Source organism: Glycine soja, chromosome 6 (assembly GCF_004193775.1).
Source record: "Glycine soja cultivar W05 chromosome 6, ASM419377v2, whole genome shotgun sequence".
Taxonomy (NCBI): Eukaryota; Viridiplantae; Streptophyta; class Magnoliopsida; order Fabales; family Fabaceae; genus Glycine; species Glycine soja.
In genome coordinates, this window is record NC_041007.1 from 46,061,372 (window position 1) to 46,083,432 (window position 22,061).

Here is a 22,061-nt window from a genome sequence, read left to right on the forward strand (position 1 = left end):
TTATTCCTTCTATATGAATCAAAAGCACATTAGCCACATATAAGTGGTTGATTTGAGTGATAATAGCAAGTTCCTTAAACAAGAGATCATGTGTTCGGATTATAATTCTTATATATATAGAGAAATCTAGTTGAGAGAGGACAAAGTGTTTTCAAATTTTTTGAAAGAAATTAATCTCAATACACAACCGAAGTTATACGGTTGATTTGGTGATTAAAAATGAGTGATTCCAGGATTGAAGGGAGGAGAAGGAGTTATGAGTTCAAATCTCCCCTAACAATTTCAAAAACTAACAATCATTGACTAATAAAAAAATCTCAATAAACAATGAAAAATACTCCAATTAATTATTCATGTAAATAATAAGAAAAAAAAGATATCAATGCGAATATTTGTTGTATCATGTTAGCATTTTACAGTAATGTTAACTAATGCTAATTAATTTAGAAATTAAAAATATCTACACCTTAAAATTTTAAGATTTTGAGAACAATTTCCTTCTTTTTTTTTATACGACTAAATAATCATTTTCTATTTTTTTAGGAACTAGAATAATAATTTACTTGGTTATTATGTTTGTTTTTTTTTGGTTAAATTAGGAACAAATTTCCACACAAAAAAAAAACTATTAGGATCAATTTGTTTAAATTTTATTAAAAAAACAGATTAGCAAAAAGTTACATGAGATGAATTTTATTTAAACCATGTGCTAGTTTCTATTTTTTCAAATTCTAAACTATGTTTTTTTTTTAAAAAAAAAAATCTATGATGCCAATTAAAAAAATAAAATCATCTGAAGTTTGAACCGATTGGTATAGATTTCACCATCAAACCAAATTTGGCTGAGGGTTTATGCAATGTGTTGCATGATTAAACATTGAGAAAGAATGTCTGCTACGTGACGTTTCATGCTAAATCAAATTGACAGGCCCTTATGCACCACCGAAAGAGAAATCTTACTGCTTCAGAATATGATTTAATATTTTTTGTACTTATGACTTTCGGATGCAACGTAAGAGCTTTCTTTTTGTTTGAGTGTGGCTAATTGAATACGATATAAGCCAAAAAGTTTGCCTTAGTTGAACAATTTTAAGGGTGAAGAAGAGTTGCAAGAGATATGAATTTCATTTTCGGTATTAAAATGGTGGGTTTGGTTTGTATTTTCATTTTCTGTTTTCATTTTCAAAATATTAGAATTCTCAAAATATGTTTGATTTGACTTCTTATTTTCTATTTTCATGAAATAAAAATATTGATATATTGATTTTTTGTCTTCTAGATTTACTTAAAATTACATTTATTGTCACCACAATTTTATTTTACCCAAAATAAGATTTTTATTTTCAACTGAAAATATTGAAAATGAGAATTTATTGTTTTCATTTTCACTGAAAATGTTTTCAGAAATCCAATCAAACATATTTTCATCACCATTTTCTTTTTCAGTGAAAATGAAAATAAAAAACAACTAAACCAAACACCTCCTCACTAATTTAGTATTTTTGTTTCTTGGTTAAGGTTTTGGCCTAAATAAATAAAACTTATAAGGATATTATTTTCATTAAAAAAATAAAGTTTAATATATCAATCAATAAATAAAAGAATGAACAAAACTTTATGTCTGATATATTAATAAATAAAAAAAATTAAGTCAAATCTTCATCCGGCCATTTATCAATTAAAAAATTATTGCTGATAATAATTTTACTAAATTCAAATAAGATTACTTCTTGTATAAAAAATACTTACAGTAATGACTCATGAACCAGAAAAATGAGTAAAACTTTGGCAAAGATTACAAGAATTGATAACCAAATCTCACATGAATAAAAATATAAGGACTAATATATAAAATAAAAATTAAATTAAATATGTCAAAATTATAAACATCAGAATCTATTTCTGAAAAAAGCTCAACAGGGAACTAAAGAATTAATTTTTCTTTAAATATATTGAAGGGTCATTATTATAAGTTGTTAAACTTTCGTCCATCTGGAACAAATTGACTAAATTTACGTCGTTTTTAACTGTTTAAAATATTTTGTGGATTGTCATTGTTAAGTTAAGAGTTGTTATTTAAACACCTTAAATTAAAATCAATTATATGTGAGAATTGTAATTATAATAAAAAATAATAGCTAAAATATTAAACAGTCTAAACTGTCCTCCCCACAGGCTAACGGCTATTACATAATTTGCTTTACCGAATTTTCTATCAACGAGATTCAAGATTAAAAATGCAAAAACAATATTGTTAGAAAGAAGAATTTATTATATATAATATATAACTATTATAAATGGAATAATTTCATTTCATGTTCATTTTTCTAATAAATATTTTTATCACTAAGAATTATAAACTTTCAATTCCAATTACATCTTTTTAATTTTATTTTAACTTTTAGTTTCAGTTACATTTCTAAAAAAAGTCGCAACATCTTTAACTTATGCAACTGGTGCATAAGATAAAAAATAATTTTTTGTTTGCAAAATTACATACACGTTACACATTTCGTTTATTTACTATTTGTAGGATCTTTCACATTTTTAGTTGTATAATAAAGTAGTATAATGAAACTATTTTAGCGTTTTTTTTGGTAAGTAATCTATTTATAGTTTTATACTCACTATTTTTATTTTTTAAATTTTCCTTTGGTTATATATATATATATATATATATATATATATATATATATATATATATATATATATATATATATATATATCTGTTTTGGTTCTCATCTGGACACAGATCTTCAAAGCAAAAAATAGTTGCTTTTACATTCTTTTTAATGTGGTTATAGTTAAGATGCGGATTCCAGAAAAAAAATTCAAACAAACACTATTGTATTTATTTTCACATAAATTTCCTTTTTCTCTTTATAATAAGACACGAATTATCTTTTTTTTTTAAATCTTAGATTATCATATCACTTTTATAAATTTTATTTTCAAATTACCTTTTAATAAAATTTCTTAAAAATTCTTCTGACGAAAGTTTTTTTATTATTAAAGGATATCATACAAAAATAATTTTTTCAATAAGGAAATAAATAAATCTAAACATATCCTAGTTTTAAGAATAAAATAAAAAATTAAAATAAAAACATTCTATAAAATAATAGGTTTAAATCCCTGTAATTTTTTTCATTTTAATTCTTATAAAACATATTTATTTTATGATTCAGAGAATTATTTAAACTTTTTAAGGAAGAAAAATAATTTTTTTTATAAAAAATAAAATGATAAAAAATTAGACACATAAAAATTTAAATCATTGAGACGAAAAATGTATTAAAGAAAAAAAGTTTGTATATAAAAAAGAGAATAAAATATTTTTCCTCAAAATAAAATAAAGTTAAAAGGGTAGAGTGAAGGGAAGGAAACGGTTATAAAAAGGACGCATGCAGATTTTGCGTTTTGTGTGAAGTTTTTGTCAGAAACAAACAGAATAAGAAAGAGAGGAAGCCGTAGATTCCAACGCTTTCTCTCTGAGTCACACACACACATTGCAGCAACAACAACAACCACACCCGATTCCATGAGTCGCTACGATCCCAATCCCTTCGACGAAGAACCGGTCGAGGTTAATCCCTTCGCGGTTAGTCTTCATTTTCCCCTAACTCCTTCGATTCGCTTTTTCAGTTCCTAATTCATTGTTCATAATCGTTTTTCGCGACACCTAGATCCGTTTCCGTTAACTCGAGATCGTTCTTTAATTGAACGCTTCATGTATCATCGGTGATTTTTTGGATGCGTAATTTAACTAATTACTGAACCGAACACATATCTAGTGACAGCGTAAGAGTCCAGTGGAGAAAAATCTTAGTCGTTTACTAACTGAATTTTAATTAGTTTTAATTTTAACCGTTCGTTTCAGTTTTATTGTTTGGTTAACTGGACCTGGCTTATTATGAGGCTGAAACGACTTGAATTGTTTTGTTTATTTATCGGTGGAATAATTTTTTGGAACGTGATTAATGCTGAAAATTTGATTTAGGGATTTGAAACGAAGAACCATTGCAAACAGTGGTTCATGTCGGGATAAGCTTTTTGACTGGCTAATTGTAGTTAATTTGTAAATATGTTTGCTAAGTCGTGATTACTTGAAAGGAATTATCGTTTTTCTCCTTGTCACTGGGTTGTCCGTTGAAAAATCCATCCATCGATTTTTTATTTTAACTTTGCTGCTATGCTTTCAACATAAAATACAATTTTGAATGTGTTTATATTCAAGGTTTTAAAAAATGGTCCATGACCGTGATTTAGGCCGCAAGATCAAGATTTTTTAACTGTCCGCAACTTCAATTGGGACTGTGTCGGAAACGTAACGCGACCGTGACCAATATTTAAAACCTTGATGATACTATATATCATCGTGCTCAGACGAAAACCAAATATATCGGGCCAACAGCCACACTTGTACAAAAAGGAAATTCTAGCTAAGAAAAATCAAATAAAGACATTTTACTAAGTAATCTGGTAGTTCTCCCTCACAAATAAAATGGATATGTAAATCTTATGATATCAAAGAAGGCTAAATGCTTGTTTATGAAACGATTCTGTCTCCTGGGGAGGAAACATACTGTCATCAAGTATGAAATAACATCAAGTTTTCTCAATCAGTCATTTCCTTTAGAAGGCAGGGGGTTCCTCAATGAAGTAATAGAGATTGACTTCTCATAATTTTTCTATATACTCTGGTTGACTGGTTTAGTGATTATTAAATGAAAAATGTTCATCTAACTATGCCATGAAGGCATGAACATGATTGTTGCCTTTGTTGATTAGAAATTGCAGATTTGATTATTATTCTAAGAACCAAAACATTTAGCATTTTTATTAATAATCTTAGGATGGAGCAGCTAAAGGAAAAGGCTCAGGGCAATCAAGTTATAGTGGAGGTGCATTTTATACTACTGTAAGTTTTCCTTTTCCTCTCACATATGTTACAGTAAAATACATCACTTTATGAAATAATATTTCAACAAATAAAGGAATCAGTTGGTTGTCGACTTTGGACATGTATCATCTGTAGTTTGATTGTGCGATAACTGTTTCAGGTCTTACTGTCTGGAAATTAATATATTGAAGTTTGATATTTGTAGTATTTCCCCCTTTGTAATTAATCTAGAGATTTATATATACTTGATGGGTTGGGAGGGATCATTTGGTAATGTTACTCTGGACGAAATGGCTTTGTACGAGTTCTCTGAGAGAGGTTGTAATTTTTATTGGCACACACTTGTTGGCAATTATTGATTTGCATTGTTGAGTTATTGAAGATGATTGCTTGTTGCAGAATAGAAAAGGCAGAACAAGAATGGACTCTTTTCTTTTTTTACTTGTGGAGTGGGTCAAATTGAGTTTTGGCAGAACAAGAATTCAGTGATAATGCTCTTTCATAGTAGTATTCTACAATGATTGTCAGGAATTGATGTTTTCTCATTGAGAAAGAGTGGTATTAATGCTCAATACAATATTTGAAGTGATTCCTGTACAATAGGTTGTAAACTTGTAAGTGGATGGCATCTTTGTTACTATGGAGATTTTTGTGGGGTATGATTATAAGAACTGATTTCTTCTGAAGAGGGAAAGTGATATTCAGTTTCAGTTTGTTAGCTGTCAAGTCATCTCTTCCATTCAAGTGGGGAAACTAGGAATAAACTTCACGGTGAATGGTCATGGAGTTATTTGCCTATTCACATGAAAGTGGTGATTTGTGGAGGCAGATTTTAGATGTAAGTAGGGTTTTCTTTTTTGTGAAGGATGAATGTAACAATACCATCAGGTTATAAGAGCCTGTGGGTGGGGCTTTCAAAAACATCAGGTGGTTCTGGACTCAGGTTCAGTCATCAGCAAAGAAGTAGGAAGTGAGGACAGAGTTTACTAACTTGGAAGGGCAGATTGGTGTATGTATGGAATTTCTTGAGTTGAGATTTACTACTCAGTTTTTTTGTAGCCTATGATAAGGACTATGAAATAGCAAGAGTATGTGGATAACCAGAATGGCTCGATGTCTTCCGTTATTATCAGCAGAGAAATTATGGGTAGCAGAGAAGTCAGAAGGCAATTGTCTCAGTGCAGCCTATTGTTTATTTAATGTAGGAGTTGAGGAAGGATTTTGTTGAGGAGGAGAAGGCCATAAAAGTTTACAACCAAATGGTTAAGTGCTAAATTTTGGACTGACATATGTTATGCTATTTTTTTCTTGTCATGAAATTGGGAACCAGTTTGTGGTAGTGCACTGTTATTATATAATAATAATAATGGTTTCCTTTTTGTCTTGCTATTTCTCTGTTTCTTTTCTTTGGCGTTTGAGGGGGTCACTGAATGTAGATTGATGAACTGCTATTATATTATGGTGTTCTTTTCCGACAATTTGTCAACAGGATGATTTGGTGTCCATTTTATTCCCACTTTCTCTTTGGGGCTCATTTCCTAAAATTTCTGTGCTTCCTTTTAAACATAAAATGTAAAGGAAGAAGAAAAAATGCCTTGTACATTAATTAACTTGCTGCATATTTGTTTGAATTTGCAGAACACTGGAAGTGTTCCCTCCTCAAACTCAAGGCTCTCACCCCTTCCACCAGAGCCTTATGATCGTGGGGCAACTATTGACATCCCCCTAAATAATGCAAAGGTAGGCTGGATTTTGAAAATTTTGAAATAAATATCAAAACTATCTGCCTCAATGTTGTTGTTTAATAAAGATTTAATTATGTACTTCTTAACTTTAGGACGCAAAAGCAAAGGAGAAGGAACTTCAAGCTAAAGAGGCTGAATTGAAAAGAAGGGAACAGGTGATTCATTTTGATATCTTTAGGACCAAGTATACAACTTACTTTTATGAGTTAGAGACTTGGTTTGTCAGATTCAATATTTTATATTGCTATCTTATATACGTGCAAATAAATTAAAATGAATCTGTAGATTCTAAGTTAACATCAGGGACCTAATTGGTAGCAAGAGTGGCTTATGTCAGTTATGTGATTGTTTGTGGCCACTTTTTCTTATATTTAATATATTAGTATATTATTACTAGCATGTGGGTAGTAAACTTTCGGTTGAGAATCTTGTTCAGTACATTAACTAAAATCGTGATTTCTGGTTTTTATTGCTTCATTTGTTTACTTTAACATTACTATGTATTAATTTGGCCATTATGCTATATATAATATCATTTGGTGTACTCAGGAAATTGATTATCTTATAATGTTCTGTAGGAACTAAAACGAAGGGAAGATGCTATAGCACGAGGTATTTGAGTTCATCTATTCTTTATAGAAATCAACTAGAGTGATGTCTGTATTTTGGTTTCTTAACTCTTTATTTTTTTTTTTCATTTGCAGCTGGAATAGTTATAGAGGAGAAAAATTGGCCACCTTTTTTCCCCATCATTCATCATGACATTGCAAAGGAAATACCAGTACATCTTCAAAGGATCCAGTACATTGCATTTACAACATGGTTGGGTATGTTGAACTCCAGAACTGTCTTCTAGAATGTTTGAAGTCATAACTAGCTACTCGATGAGAAGTAATATTAACAAAATCTATCTTGGTTTTTCTTATGAATTATATTCTGTACTTTGTAGTTGAGTTGGTAAATGAAATGGAAACTCAAGATGTATACAAATTATTTAGGCATTTTCTTATATGAGCAACAAACTATAGCTGTGATTGATATTTTACTTGAAATAAAAAGTACTTTCATAGTTGCATGTCTCTCATTTGATATTTCCTGATAGAATTAGTATTAGTAATTTTGCGGTGCTTTTTATTGTTATATACTTGTTGAATGCATTGCCCAAACTTAAAAGTGTTGAAAAACCTTTATTTATTAGACTATCTAGAAATATTGCTTCATTTGTTTTCATGACACAAGATCTAGGCATTTGAAGTAGCAATAAATGTTCGATATTTTATTTAGTGAAAGAAAATCAAACTATTTTCAACTAGAGTTTAGTATTAGTATACTCAGGTGTTGATATCTTGTATTTCACATCACATCTAATCAAAATATCAATTATATTTCATTATTTCAACATTAACATATTCTCTCTTTTCCTCCTCCTTTATCCAAATCCCCATAATTTCAGCAGCGTAAATATTTTTTAATCATAATTAATTATTATATTAGTCTTAGTTTTTCAACTTTGTAATATCTGCAGGTTTGGTTCTGTGTCTTTTGTGGAATATTGTGGCAGTTACTACTGCTTGGATCAAAGGAGAAGGTTTGTCTTGCAACTGGATATTGATGCATCAATTTTGTTAAGTCATGCTTAATTTACAGACTTGTCTTTCCATGTAGGTCCAACCATCTGGTTTCTTGCTATTATCTATTTTATTTCTGGTGCTCCAGGATCCTATGTGTTGTGGTATCGCCCTCTTTATCGTGCTATGAGGTAGTGTTCGATCAGATTTAATGCAATTTTTGCAATTTAGAATAGGGATATCTGTTCAAGAGTTTTACAGCCGATTTGTTAAACTGAAAAGAAAAGAAAAAAAGCAGAAGATGATCTGCTAAGCTTTAGCTCAATTATGAAGCATCAAATATTTTACTGCTAGAGCAGTGTGTAGTGTGTACACCTGGATAATGTGTGGGAAGAATGTGAGCCTTTGGAAGGCAATACTGTCATTGTGTAGACTTGTAAAGCTCCATGGACTCAAAGTTTACCTTCAGCAATAAGTTGATCTGATTTTATTTGGAAGGGGACACCAAAAGAAGAGGGGAAATGAGATGGATGGGAAAGGCAGGTGGAGTCTGTAGATGCATAACCACCTTCTTCTAAATTACATGAAAAAAACATGGATAATACTTTTGTAACAATATTTATATTCTGAACAGGAAGGAATCACTCTATTATTTGAATTCTATGATAGTTTATTATTGATTTTATTGTTCCAAATTGATGTTGTTTCTGTTTCATAATTGTGTTCCATTTTGTGTTTCAGGACTGACAGTGCTCTGAAATTTGGCTGGTTCTTCTTGCTTTACATGGCAAGTTTTATGTATTTTACTTCTGTACTAACTAATTCTGTACTAATTTTGTTAAGTGCTCATTTCTTTTTTTTTTTCCCTCTTTTCTACAAGCAGTTGCACATTGCCTTTTGCATTTTAGCTGCAGTTGCTCCACCAATTATCTTCAAAGGAAAATCTCTCACGTGAGTGTCCTTCTAATTTTGCATTTACTGGATATATTTTGCCAACTGATATTCTTTTGTAACTAGTCTTTTACTGATTTGATCTTCTGGAGGCAAGGAAACACTGGGGATGGCTGAAGCGTCTTTTCATTTGAGCTTATTATGTCTTGTCTGGGGTTTCATCCATAAACTATGTAACTAGTGGGGCATAAGTTGGAGGCAATATACCCTGCATAATTGTTAGTTATTTAGTTTTGTATCTACTTAATATAATGATTAATGACTATCTTTTATAAAAAAACTTCGTACCCCATTGCCCAGAGACTCTTCGCTATGCGAAGGTATAGGGGAGGGATGTTGTACGCAGCCTTACCCTTGCATATGCAAAGATGCTGTTTCCGGATTCGAACCCATGACCAACAAGTCACCAAGGCACAACTTTACCGCTGCACCAGGGTTCGCCCTCAAAAACTTCGTACCCCATTGCCCAGAGGCTCTTCGCTATGTGAAGATATGGGGGAGGGATATTGTACGCAGCCTTACCCTTGCATATGCAAAGAGGCTGTTTCCGGATTCGAACCCATGACCAACAAGTCACCAAGGCACAACTTTACCGCTGCACCAGGGCTCGCCCTCTAATGACTATCTTTTATAATCATCAATTAATTGTATTGTTGTGTCAGGGTTGATGGTATATTCTCCATGATTTTTTTGTAGATCAGTAATATGCCAAATACATTTGTTATTTTCTTATTCCGCTTCTACTCAAACTAATATGGTTGTACCCTCTGTTATGTTGTGGACAGAGGCATTTTGGCTGCGATTGATGTGTTGGGAGACAATGCATTGGTTGGGGTAAGTTTCAATTGCGTATATATTGCCTTATATAATAAACAGTTGGATATAATTATTTTGTACCAGAGGGATACATTCTCCAGTTATAATTTCACATTGAGATGATATTAGTATTTGTGCTGAATTGCAGATATTCTACTTCATTGGATTTGGCCTTTTCTGTCTCGAGTCAGTGCTGAGCATCTGGGTTATACAGGTTTTTATCATATTAGCACTGTAACACCAACATATTCTCTTGAAGTTACTTGAGTCTTTTTGTTTGATTATGTGCTTTTAAATTTTGCAGCAAGTATATATGTACTTCCGTGGCAGTGGCAAGGCTGCAGTTTTAAAGCGTGAGGCTGCGAGAGGGACAATGATGGCAGCTCTATGACATGGCACTTACAATTGTTTTCCTAATGGATATACCCGAAAAATGATTTCTTGAGTTACCATTACCAGTTCTCCTTACAAACTTTACTCTTTGTTTAATACTGGGATGCGTTTTCCTAGGTTTGTGTCAAACCAGATAATTAAGATAGAAGCTTAGTTGTGCATATATAGAAATCATTGTTTGAGATAGCCCCTTAACAAATGATTTATTTCAGCATTTTTTTTTATATTTTTTATTAACAAAATACTCCATCTATCTTGTGGGTTTAAACGTTCTGTTGGCTAGACTATCGGATGAAAGTAACCAAAAGAACAAACAAGAAGTGAATCAAGTATGAAGGAGTGTTTATGGTTCGATATGTTGGGTAAAAAGCTCATTTAATTCAAATGTAAAAATAAATTGTGATTTAGGAATCCTCTGTTACAATCTTAAAAAAAAAAAAAACCCTTTGTTACAGCTTCTTTTCAAAATAATCAGAAATTGAAGGCTATATTTGGCTAAGTTAGCAGAAAAGTTAGTTAAAAATTAAAAAGTTAATTGAAAACTAACGGTTAGAAGTTGAAAAATTAATTTATTAAATTAAAAGTGTTTTGTAAAATTAATTGTCGAAATAATTGAAAAATATAAAATAATATAAAAATAATAATATTATGATTTATTTTAAAAAAGATAACAAGAAAAATAAATAAATATATCAAAGATAAAAATGAAAAAAATATAAAAAAACTAGAAACTAGAAATTAGCGTAAAAATTACTATAAAAAAATTGTATCAAATATTTAAATGAATTTTTCAATTAGTTAAAAAAACTAGAAATTAGTAGATGTGTTTCCTAACATAGCCTTAGGTTTTCAGGTGATTGTTTAGCTTTTCAAAATAATCGGAAGGGAATTTAAATTCTAATTAAAATGAATAGCTTCTCATAAAATCAATTTTCTTTTAAAAAATTATGATTGTATATAAACATAAATTAGATTTCGTTTATTTAATCACTAAAAAAATAACTACTAGATTATCTTATATCAGAACTACCTTTTTTATTTTTAACTTTTTTTTTTTTGGGTGAAATTTTTATTTTTAACTTTTAAACAAAGTGATTCTTGCTTTAAATATAAGTATCTTGAAAATACTATTACGGTAAATAGGTTCTTAAAGAGTTCTTATATAAGTTGTTTATATAAGTAATTATCATAAGTGTAACTTAACTTTTTTTTAAAAAAAACATGTAATTTAAAATGACAGTTATTGTGTGAGTAGAAAATAAAATGGCTCACTCACTAAAAATAACTTGAAAACTGTAGTTGAGTTCTATCATTGGACAAAAATTACAGTATGTTTTTAAACCTTATTTGACGATAAGGCATCTACTAAAAAAGAGTTAGAGCCCAAACTGAATTAGTGCATATGTGAACCTTTTCATTGACCTTGAGCACACATGGCAGTGTGTAATTCAAATTATATTTTTAGAAAATGTGTGATTTTAATTTTAGAGCAAATTGGAATGACACATGTTTTACATGAATTACATAAAGAACTCGAGATCATTTCTTTGACACTCCTCTGGTAACATTGTTAAATTACGTTTTATTTTAAAAATTGAATTACATTTTTATTGTATTATTTTCATTGAAGACCAAAATTGTCCTTCACTTAAGTGACCCAATAAAGCACTCATCCCCTCATTTGTACCCCTTGTTTTTATACAATTACTACACATGCACTCCTACACATATTACACACAACTCTTACGTTTTACAAACGATACCCTCTGTCATTTCAGGAATTTTAATATGCACTACGATTGTTTCTCAGATTACAAAGTTCATACAAAAATCGTGAGAAAAAAAGATAGGTGATCAAAATTGTGGATTAAGAATTATAGAAGGATCAAAAATATAATTTTATTAATTATTTATTATAGTAATTCTATTTAAGAAAATAAGTATAATATTTTTTTCTTGGAGAAAAAATCGTTATATGCTAAAATTAAACAATAAATATATATTATTATTTTATGTAAAATATATTTACGAAGTCATAAATGAAAAAAAAATACATATGTTTAAAGCACACGATTTATTTTGGAACTGTCAAAAGTATATTGATTATCCTTATTTAAAATCTTCTTAATTCTTGTCTATTTTGTTTATCAATTAATATTTTTAATTATCTTGATTAAAATATATAATTAATATATAACCAATTTATTGATTGATGATATTTTGGTTTTATAAAATAATCAAATTTCATTTGAAAACGATGTAGCTTTAATATATATTATAAAAAAAGAGGTATGGAGAATATATAATAAAAAATAAACAAATTTAATTATTTTATTCTGATGCTACATGTAAGAATTGGGATTTTTTTACTAGTCATATAATAAAAACCTAAAAGCCATTAGAGATGTAAATCAATTGACGCCTAAATTATTAGGATATTTTTAATTTATAAATTTATTATTATATTATTATTTTTAATTTATTTCATTTTCAAATATTTGTACAAGAAATAGATATACTTTATCATGACCTAAAAATAAAATAAAATAAAAACGGCATCGTATATATAGCAGATTGTTTCTCGTTCTTTCATAAAACCCCTAGCGCCTAGGGTTTAAGCGACGAGAGCGAAAATACCCCCAAATCCTCCCTTTGAATTCGAAGTCACCTTCTTCTGATTTCGATTCCGTGTCAATAATAATAGATAACAATGGCTTCCCAACACGAAAACGGGTCGATTATCGATCCGAATCCTTTTGGGGTGGAGACAGTAATGGCTTCCCAGCACGAAAACGGGTCGGAAATTGACCCGAACCCTACTGTGGTGGAGACAGCAATGGCTTGCCTTCACGAAAAAGGGTCGGAAATTGACCCTAACCCTACTGGGGTGGAGGCACATGAAGCGGAGGCTGAAAAGTTTGGAACTTTGGGTTGTGCTGTTCCTATTGAGGAAGGCTTGGAGAATATCACTTTGGTGGGTCCTTCTCTTTCAGTTGAGGAGAACCTTGTTAAGGATGATAGTGAAATTGAAATTGAAAGTGAGAGTGAGAGTGAAAATTCTGAGTCTGAGAGCTCTTCTTCTGATTCTGGTAGCGGAAGTAGTAGTAACAGCAGCAGCGGTAGTAGTAGTTGTAGTGATAGCGAGGACGACGATGACGATGATGTGGAAGTTGAAGAAGGTGAGATAAGTGATTCTGATGAAGAGAAAATGGTTAGTTGGAGCATTGTTGATGAGGATGGTGATGAAGATGGTGATGTGGGAGGAGGAGGTGGACCGATCAGGTCAAAGAATGAGCTTCAGGTGTTCTTTTATTTATTTTGTTTTTTTTTTCAATTTTAGATTTAAATATTAAGTATTTGGTAACTTGATTGTGTAGCGATAAGTTGTGAACTCTATGGATTTAGACTCTTGTGTATTTGAGTTTGGTTTGTTCTGGGGAGAATATTTTGTGCCAGTTATTGTCATACAAGTTAAAAAGTGTAGACTTTGGGTAGTTTGGCCTTATATTTTTGAAGCTTTATTAGAGATTTGAATTGAAGGAAGTTAGAATATGAGAAATTTTGAAACGCTCTTGATGTTTGATGCAATACACCGAGGGTGAAGAAGGTTAATAACTGGAACTAATCTGAGTAACTAGAGGGCTTGGATCTGTGCTATTATGCAATTTCATTTTGTTCTTTTTGGGTATTGTTTTTGAATGGTGTTAACTTTTGCAGAATCTGCCTCCTGTTCCTCCCGTAGATGCGATTTTGGAACCACACCATCAAACGGTGCCAGTTGGAATTGTTATGTCGGTAAGCTTATGGAAACCTAGATGTTCCATTATTGATTGCAAATTTAGTTTCTTTAGTTGCTTAATTAAGTGTTTGTGTAATTGTGTGGATGTTAAGATAATAAGATGACTATAGGAATATAATAGAAAGGGTACTGATTAGTGTTGGAATTCTCATTGGACAGACTCTTGGTGCTCAAGTCATCGTGGAAGGAGTGGAGAAGCATGACCCTCTCAATGAGGGTTCTATTCTTTGGTTGACTGAAAGCCAAAAACCACTAGGTTTAATTGATGAAATTTTTGGACCAGTCAAGAACCCTTATTATGTTGTGAGATACAATTCTGAAAGTGAAGTCCCCACGGGGATCAATGAGGGAACCTTGATCTCCTTTGTTCCAGAATTTGCTGATCACGTGATTAATAACAAGGATCTCTATAGGAAAGGGTACGATGCATCTGGCGCAGATGATGAAGAGTTGTCTGATGAAATGGAGTTTTCAGATGATGAGAAAGAGGCTGAATACAAGAGAATGCAAAAACAGACAAAGAGGGGTGCAAACGATCAAAATCATGGCAAGAAAAAAAACAACAGAAAGAAATTTTCACCGAAAGATGTTGCTGCACCTTCTGCACCTTCTGCACCAGCTGCACCTTCTGTGCCAATGCTTCATCATGGAAATTGTCCTCCTTTTTCAAGCATTGCACAAGGTCATTTGGGTGGAACTACCCCACTTCCACCCTTAAACGCAGCTCCAAACTTTGCTACGAATGGAGTCTGGACAACTGGAACAACATTTCCACATCAGCAACAGTCTCCCATGCTTCCTAATGGATTTCCTACAAATGGCATGCCATGGTACCCACAAAATCCTCAAATTTCTCCTCAGTTTCCTATGCCAGGAATTCCATTTCAACAGCAATTACATCCCAATCAGGGATCTCTTCCCACAACTATGCTACCTGGGATGCAGCTCAATATGTTTGCTCAATCCCAATATGCAGCAGGACTTGCTGGTCAAAATCAAATCGCATTTGGGATGGGTTCACCCTTCCCACAGAGTCAGCCACCTATATTTGCTGCACAGCAGGGTTTTCCATCCACTGAATTGCGTTCAGAAAGAAACATGAATTTTCATTCTAATGGTGCCCCCTCTCAATTTCATTCGCGTCCAAATGCTAATCGTGGGAGAAAAACATTTCATGGTGCAGGTAGGAAAGGGTGGCGTCCACCCAAGTGAAGGTTGTTATTATTTATTTTGTGCTCTACTGCACACTGAACTAAATTTCTTGAGTTGGGCCATTTTGCAAGGAATGTACTACACCTGTAAATTTCTTGTAAGTCTCTCTTGAATTTTGAAATGAATTCGGTTAGTTCCTGAAGTAGTTTTGTTCCTATATTGAAAGGCCTCATTTGTGCTTGAAAGTGTTATTATGAATTTGAGAAGCTCGGTGCTGATTATCTTGTTTATTTACTGAGTTGATTGAAGGAGCACGCACCTTTTTATTTTAAGTTTTACAACAACTTCCCTTACTTGATACATGATATCCCCCCATTTTTATATATATATGACTCAATTACTTAATTCATCCAAATCAGAAAAAATGACTAATCTAGTTGATAGGAATAAATGTTTAAAATTTGTAACTTTTTATAAAATGATTCTTATCATTAATATTTCTAATTATTTGTTAATACATTCTCTTTCTTTAATAAAGAATATTTAAGTTTAAAAATAATGAATGTAAAAAACATAAATTGAGTCTTATAAAAAGAAAAACATCATTTTTAAACTTAGATTTTATAAATAAGAAAGGAGAAAGTATAATATTTTTTTAAAATAATTAAAGGGGTTAGTGTTATGCATATCAGGAGTGTCAAAAAATTTAAGAAAGAATAGTTGATAAAAAAAAAAAAATCAGAGATGTTGTACAATTTCAGGACGATACTTCAGAGGGTGTCGGTTATGTCAACATCTCACGGAAAAGAGTCCTATTTATTTGAGATGAGAAGCACTGTTGCAAACTCTCTTTTAGAATTTTTTTTCTGCCTGTCTATATATAAAAAAAAATTCAATAATATCAAAAAGACACTTGCTTCCTGCACCTTTCTAACCTTCTGAAAAGCCAAATCAGGAATCTAATTCAGAATGTAAATTTTTCCAATCCGGAATGACTAAATTGCATTTCGGATTAGGATGCAGGCAATAAGTTTGGAGGTGCAGGAAGCAATTGCCCATAATGAATGAATCGGCCCAAACAAACTTACTATTAAGGTACCAAATCCTCGTCCTCATACATTAGAAAATCTCGTATTAGAAATTATCTAATTGGAAGAATAGTTGTAAGTTGTGATAATTTCTATAAACCTAATTTTAAGCATAAAGCAGGGTGGCAGAATATTACTATATCATATTTATCTTTGTGTAATCTCGATGCCATTTGTACTCCCTTTAACTTCAAACTTCAAAAGGATTTTTCATGCCTAAACAGTATTATATAACTCGGAGGGTGCTGGAACGATATAAAGTAACGCAACAGTGAAAAATGAAAGCAGTGGAAAAGTTTAAAACGCCCCTCCTTCGGAGGTAAAAAGATGAAAAATGGATGCTTTGCTACCATCTATAGACTATAGTCTACGAAATAATACTCTTTTTGAAAAAGTGTATATTGTCACTATCTGAAAAATGGATGTTTTATTACCATCCATATCTCAACTGTTGTAACATATTATAGACAGTGACTAATTTTTACTAATCAAACAAGGACTATTGTATCTCTTGCACTTTCACATTACATTCCAGAAAATCCATTCCAAAAGGAATGCAATAATGAAAGTGGTGTGAATAAATGCCTCAAACAAATTTTCATTTTTTTTTAAAAGCTAACCTCTTTAAAAAGAGTATTCAAACAGGCCCCAAGTCTCAACCAGATTAACCATCCAGCCCTTGCAAGCTGTAGAAAGCATTCAAACTCAAAGCACTATTTCCCTAGGCTACAGCAACTCCCTGAATCATAATCATTATACTGAAAACAATAACATGTGGCTGATACAATAAAGTAAGCACACTCATCAAGGACTAACATCTCCAACCCTCCAAAGACTACACATTGGCATATTATTGAGCACTAAAAAGAACATAATCGACTAGGCAATAATTGGACCAAAAACACGGAGCTGGTCGGGTACTGTATTATTATGGCTATGTCACCATCGATTCCATATCAAATCAGTACTCTTCCCACTTTTTAACATTTTCTTCTCATATGGATATATAAACAAATATATGGAGAGAGAGAGAGAGAGAGAGAGATTAGAAACATTGTGAAAGAGAATAATAGCTAAGATTGAAATTTATGATCCAGTCAATGTGAGAACAATGAATGGTGAACTCAGTCAGACTGGTAATTGTGCAATTAGGAAAATTAAATTAAACATTCTTATAGGGGGAAAGGCATAAATAGCCCACATGATGTGAAGTGAGAAAATAGCAGAGAATATGATATGAAGGAATCAAGCTTTGGCATTGTTTGTAAAGTCAGCACAAGTCTGGCAGCTGCAATCTGAAAAGCGGCAGATATCACAGCCAAAGCACACACAAGAAGTGCAACCTTTGCATGTTGGAGAACGAGTGCATCCCCTGTAAACTCTACGGCTTGCTCTTTCTTCTTCATCATCACACGTAATTCTGAAAAAAGTTAACATTAATAATTGCCCCCCAAATACTATATAACAATATAGTTTTAGTAAAGGTGAACATGCAAATAACATATACAAGCCAATGATGTCTATAACTAAGCCAATTTAATACTACCTCCGTCTCATTTGGAAGAAAAAAATTGTCTCAAAATAAGTGTCGCATTTGACTTTTCAATGTAAAATTAATTGATCTTTTTTACCAATACCCTTAACAAATGTTACTTTAGTTTTTGAATCTAATATTAATACTATTTAATAAGATTAGTCTTGTAAAACTACCACTTTCTTTCATTTATTTATTAGATTTCCTTGATCGGTGTAATTCAACTTAGGATGACACTTATTTTGGGACAGTGGGAGTAAATGATAATGTTGGATATAAAATAAAACCATTCATGTACTTGAGTACTGTTACCTAACAACATAAGCTTTCAGATAATTATTTGTAATAGATTCCTCACCCCCAAAGTGGGGGGCAACAATCTATCCATTTTCATTGGTAGCAAAACTCAAGCAAGGTATTTTTTACTATTAAAATAAAAAGGTGACGGTGAACAGTCAGAAAAGGGGAAAAGGAGAAAATGGACAGTGCACTGATAACTGGAAATAACGTGTAATGGCAGAGCAAATTGATGGTATACATCAAAGTCAACAAATAATGTAGTTCTAGAAGCTATCAACTATGATAACAGCATAAGCAACAGTGTCTGTTAAGCCAATTGAAGCTATATATCTCACTGCAGAGGGCATAATAGTCTAAGTAGCATCAGTGGTAATAGATGAAAGATGAACATGTTGGCAAAATAGTTGTAAAAAGCTATATTATAACTTTGGAGCAAGATATCACTGTGCATTTGGTTCAAGAAAATGTTTTCTATTTTCACTTTTAATTTAAAAAATGTCACCTGGTTTTTATTTTGCTTTCTATTTTAAGAAATTTGAATAGGAAACAATAAAAACAACTTTTTTATTGTTTTTATCACTGTTTCCCATACAAATTTCTGAAAACAGGAAACAAAGTGAAAATAAGGTAATATTTTTGTAATTAAAAATGAAAATAAAATATATTTTCTCAGACCAAAAGCTCCCACGGTTTTGTAATAGTTCCATTCTAAATTCAAGAGAAAAGAAAATCAAGGGAACAAGACCCATACAGGAAAAATCCCTGAATATATTTTACTACATAAATTTTAATGAGCAAGTTGAATGGAATCTCCATACAGCATCACTCCCAGTAACGACACTAAGACCTATTTTTGTACTACATCGCTATACCTAAATCGTGTCCAAATATACTACCTTGGGAGAGTCTTATTTTTGCCAAAATGTGATTTGCTAAACAAAGCTATTCAATCTACTACAAGCAACAGCTCAATTCACAATTTTGAAAACTTCAAATGATCACCAATCATTCTATTTCAATCCATATATTCATAATTGTAGGCTATAATATCATGCACTGCAATTGCACTCATGATTCCCTTTATATGAACTTATCAAATGCCAGCTTCAGTATATTTTCGTCCCTCTTCCACTTTGGAGTTCCTGTATTATTCCCGCTTCGGGCCAAATTGAAACATTGGTAGCTATGTACTTGTAACAAATGACACATTTAAGTCTGTATATGGATTTCAACTAACTTGTGTACACATACAACCAAACACATAAAAAAATGGAGAAAAAATTGCTTCAGAACAAGTTCTGGTTAAGCTCTCCCAGCTTGAGACATACATGATAGACCATATACTATAGCTTGCATGACACTCTGCAAATTAGCAAGTATTGGCTAGTATAGCTTCAGGTCTTACACAAGGTTAAGAAAGAAAAGATCGTTATTGCCTCAGCTTGGGAAGTGGCCACACCATTTCCATCAATAAAACAAATCATAACCGTAAATAAATGCATTCAAAGCAAGGTGAATTTATTAACATCAACCTAATAGATGGGCATTATAACACCAAGTGAACAACATTAAAAACATGACTTGCTCATTTGTATTTTAGTTTTTAGTAAAAGAGTACTATAAGAGAGAAAAGTAAATAAAACATACTTGTCATATGGAAGATCAGAACATTTCCAATTTGCATCTGCTAAAGCATCATGGTGAATGCGGCATTCCTCTTTAGTCCTCAGACGAAACCTACGCTCTTTATTGCAACTAGTGCAGCGAACAAACTCATCACGGTGACAAGCCCGGCCATTTTGGGATCTATGGGAGCCATTTGCAGCTTTTGACACCTGATTGTAGTATTTGAGCAGCACTGTTTTACACAATGGAACCTTCTCACCATTAACAATTACCCAGACATTATTCTTCCATTTCCTGGCAGTCTCTCTTCCAGAGTGTTTCTCAAATGCAGAAGGAGTCAACTTGTCTATCAATAAAACAATTTTAATGCAAATAAAGTGGTCATTCAGGAGGAAAACATATCATAAAAAGAAAAAAAAATGATGAAACACTGCATAGCATACAAAGTTTAGAATCAAAATCAGAAAGAAAAAAAGGTTTTTCTTTTTCAAGAATTAGACTATTAGAGTTTACTGTTCCCCCTCAAAACTAAAATCTCCTAATTTTTACCCACACTTAATCATGTGGCCTCTTCCCTAATTGTTGATCTCTCAGTGCTTTCAAATTCAAATCCTATTGGCATGGTATAACATTACTCAATGAAAATTATATCCTAAAGTCGGTATTTCATGTATAAATTGTAGAAACAGTTACTTAAATATATCTCATGCCGAGCGGCGAACAAGATTTCCAAAGTAACTATCACTACTTTTTGTCTTTCTTTAAATTAGTTAATCCTCGTGCATTAGAAGACGTATTAGTCATTCTCTCTGGACAGATACCATACAAGTTCTACTTTATACATATATATGATTGTGCAAGCAAAACAACACAGACATAGGATACATGGAACAAATACAACTTGACAAAGCATATACATAGTGACTGCAAGAATTAGATTCTATGGTCAACCTCTGCCGAAGGCACTCATTCACCTCAGTCCCCAACAATTAAAAACTACTCAAGTGGCCCGAATGAATGGTCCAAGCCAAACACAAATAGCAATCAATCACATTCACACATAACACGAGACAGCATATATTTCATCAAAGACAAGAACCAAACATATGATCAAAACTCATTACATATTATAGACAATACCATAGGATCACACAAACAGTTTACTCTGCCAAACAGACTTGGATCACTTTCAACAAACATAGACTCATAGACTCGGATCACTTTCAACAAACATAGAGTAACGATATAATATAATGGTTATGCCACGTTATTATATACAAACAACAAAAAAGGTCTACTTCATCAAGTAACAAGCCACGTTTAAACTCACAAAAAGACACGGTGTGATTTAAAAAAATCTTCCACAATTGCACACAACAAAAACAAACACCCCTCCAAGCCCGATCGTATAGTACACCAAACCAACGAGTTCAGTGAGACAAATCAACATACACTTCAACTGTATGAAGCATGAACCCACCATCACAAACTCACAACCAAAAGCCAGATCATAATGACACCCATCAACGTCAAAAAAACTCACCTCATCACAAACTACAAACATGCACACACACATAAAACACAAAACACAAACCAAAAACCAAAAACAGAAAACCGTGATCTTTGGAGAGAGAAGAGAGACCTTCTTGGCAACCAGGGGTGCATTCGCAAGTGATTTCAAGGTACCCATTAACGAAAACCCTAAGTCTTCCCACAGCGTCACCGTATCTATGGCTCGTGCACCCGCACGTGACTTCGACACAGTCCCCAACACGCTTAACCCCACTCACCTCTCTCAGCTCCTCCTCGCTGAACAACGTCGTCAACCCACTTTCTCTCTCTAACCCGTTCGCCATTTTCCCCACCAAAAGACTCTGTTTTTGCCCAGAAAACTATGTGGGTAACGCGATGCCGAGGAAGACCCAACACCACGTTAAGCCTTGAGATCTGACAGAGAAAACGTCTAAATGTTTGAGAGAGAGAGAAGAGAGAGAGAGAGAGAGAAGGGTTGGGTTGGTGATGGGGTTGAATGAATATAATGAATGAGCTGGCGTAGAGAAACAAATGTCGTGTGTGTGAGGTGAAGGGGTTAAAGACTTAGGGTGCTACTTGCAATGCATGATATGACATGATAGGAGGGAAGATATATAATATAGAGAGAGAAGGAGAGAAATGAATAAAGTTTA

General features: G+C 32.3%; 3 protein-coding genes across 4 annotated transcripts; 2 read left to right on the top strand and 1 right to left on the bottom strand.

Annotated features, from left to right (window-relative positions):
• The first annotated feature begins 3,406 nt into the window (after nt 1–3,406).
• Nucleotides 3,407–10,644, top strand: LOC114417245 (secretory carrier-associated membrane protein 1-like). 2 transcript variants are annotated; one of them, XM_028382380.1, is made up of 13 exons: nt 3,408–3,601; nt 4,856–4,921; nt 6,542–6,643; nt 6,741–6,803; nt 7,227–7,260; nt 7,353–7,475; nt 8,174–8,236; nt 8,314–8,407; nt 8,958–9,003; nt 9,100–9,167; nt 9,953–10,001; nt 10,132–10,197; nt 10,288–10,644. In XM_028382380.1, exons 1-13 carry the CDS (start codon nt 3,542–3,544, stop codon nt 10,372–10,374), a joined length of 921 nt encoding a protein of 306 aa, XP_028238181.1. In that variant the 5' UTR covers nt 3,408–3,541; the 3' UTR covers nt 10,375–10,644. The 2 variants fall into 2 exon arrangements, with proteins under 2 accessions (XP_028238182.1, XP_028238181.1); XM_028382381.1 differs by lacking the exons at nt 10,132–10,197; nt 10,288–10,644 and having other exon boundaries at nt 3,407–3,601; nt 8,958–9,007; nt 9,953–9,973.
• A 2,316-nt stretch (nt 10,645–12,960) lies between these two features.
• On the top strand, nt 12,961–15,617 carry LOC114417244 (H/ACA ribonucleoprotein complex non-core subunit NAF1-like). The gene is made up of 3 exons (XM_028382379.1): nt 12,961–13,677; nt 14,094–14,171; nt 14,335–15,617. The coding sequence occupies exons 1-3, from the start codon at nt 13,087–13,089 to the stop codon at nt 15,385–15,387; spliced, it is 1,722 nt and encodes a 573-aa protein (XP_028238180.1). The 5' UTR covers nt 12,961–13,086; the 3' UTR covers nt 15,388–15,617.
• A 1,852-nt stretch (nt 15,618–17,469) lies between these two features.
• LOC114417246 (protein ULTRAPETALA 1-like) lies at nt 17,470–22,061 on the bottom strand. The gene is made up of 3 exons (XM_028382382.1): nt 21,518–22,061; nt 19,897–20,221; nt 17,470–17,835 (listed from the first exon to the last, which is right to left on the bottom strand). Exons 1-3 carry the CDS (start codon nt 21,729–21,731, stop codon nt 17,661–17,663), a joined length of 714 nt encoding a protein of 237 aa, XP_028238183.1. The 5' UTR covers nt 21,732–22,061; the 3' UTR covers nt 17,470–17,660.

Coding starts and splice junctions, on each gene's coding strand:
- LOC114417245 (XM_028382380.1), top strand. CDS start 3,542: ATGAGTCGCTACGATCCCAATCCCTTCGACGAAGAACCGGTCGAGGTT. Junction 4,922..6,541: donor GAGGTGCATTTTATACTACT/GTAAGTTTTCCT, acceptor TTGAATTTGCAG/AACACTGGAAGTGTTCCCTC. Junction 9,004..9,099: donor GGTTCTTCTTGCTTTACATG/GCAAGTTTTATG, acceptor TTCTACAAGCAG/TTGCACATTGCCTTTTGCAT.
- LOC114417244 (XM_028382379.1), top strand. CDS start 13,087: ATGGCTTCCCAACACGAAAACGGGTCGATTATCGATCCGAATCCTTTT. Junction 13,678..14,093: donor GGTCAAAGAATGAGCTTCAG/GTGTTCTTTTAT, acceptor TAACTTTTGCAG/AATCTGCCTCCTGTTCCTCC. Junction 14,172..14,334: donor CAGTTGGAATTGTTATGTCG/GTAAGCTTATGG, acceptor CTCATTGGACAG/ACTCTTGGTGCTCAAGTCAT.
- LOC114417246 (XM_028382382.1), bottom strand. CDS start 21,731: ATGGCGAACGGGTTAGAGAGAGAAAGTGGGTTGACGACGTTGTTCAGC. Junction 20,222..21,517: donor CACCCCTGGTTGCCAAGAAG/GTCTCTCTTCTC, acceptor TTTTATTGATAG/ACAAGTTGACTCCTTCTGCA. Junction 17,836..19,896: donor TCTGATCTTCCATATGACAA/GTATGTTTTATT, acceptor AACTTTTTTCAG/AATTACGTGTGATGATGAAG.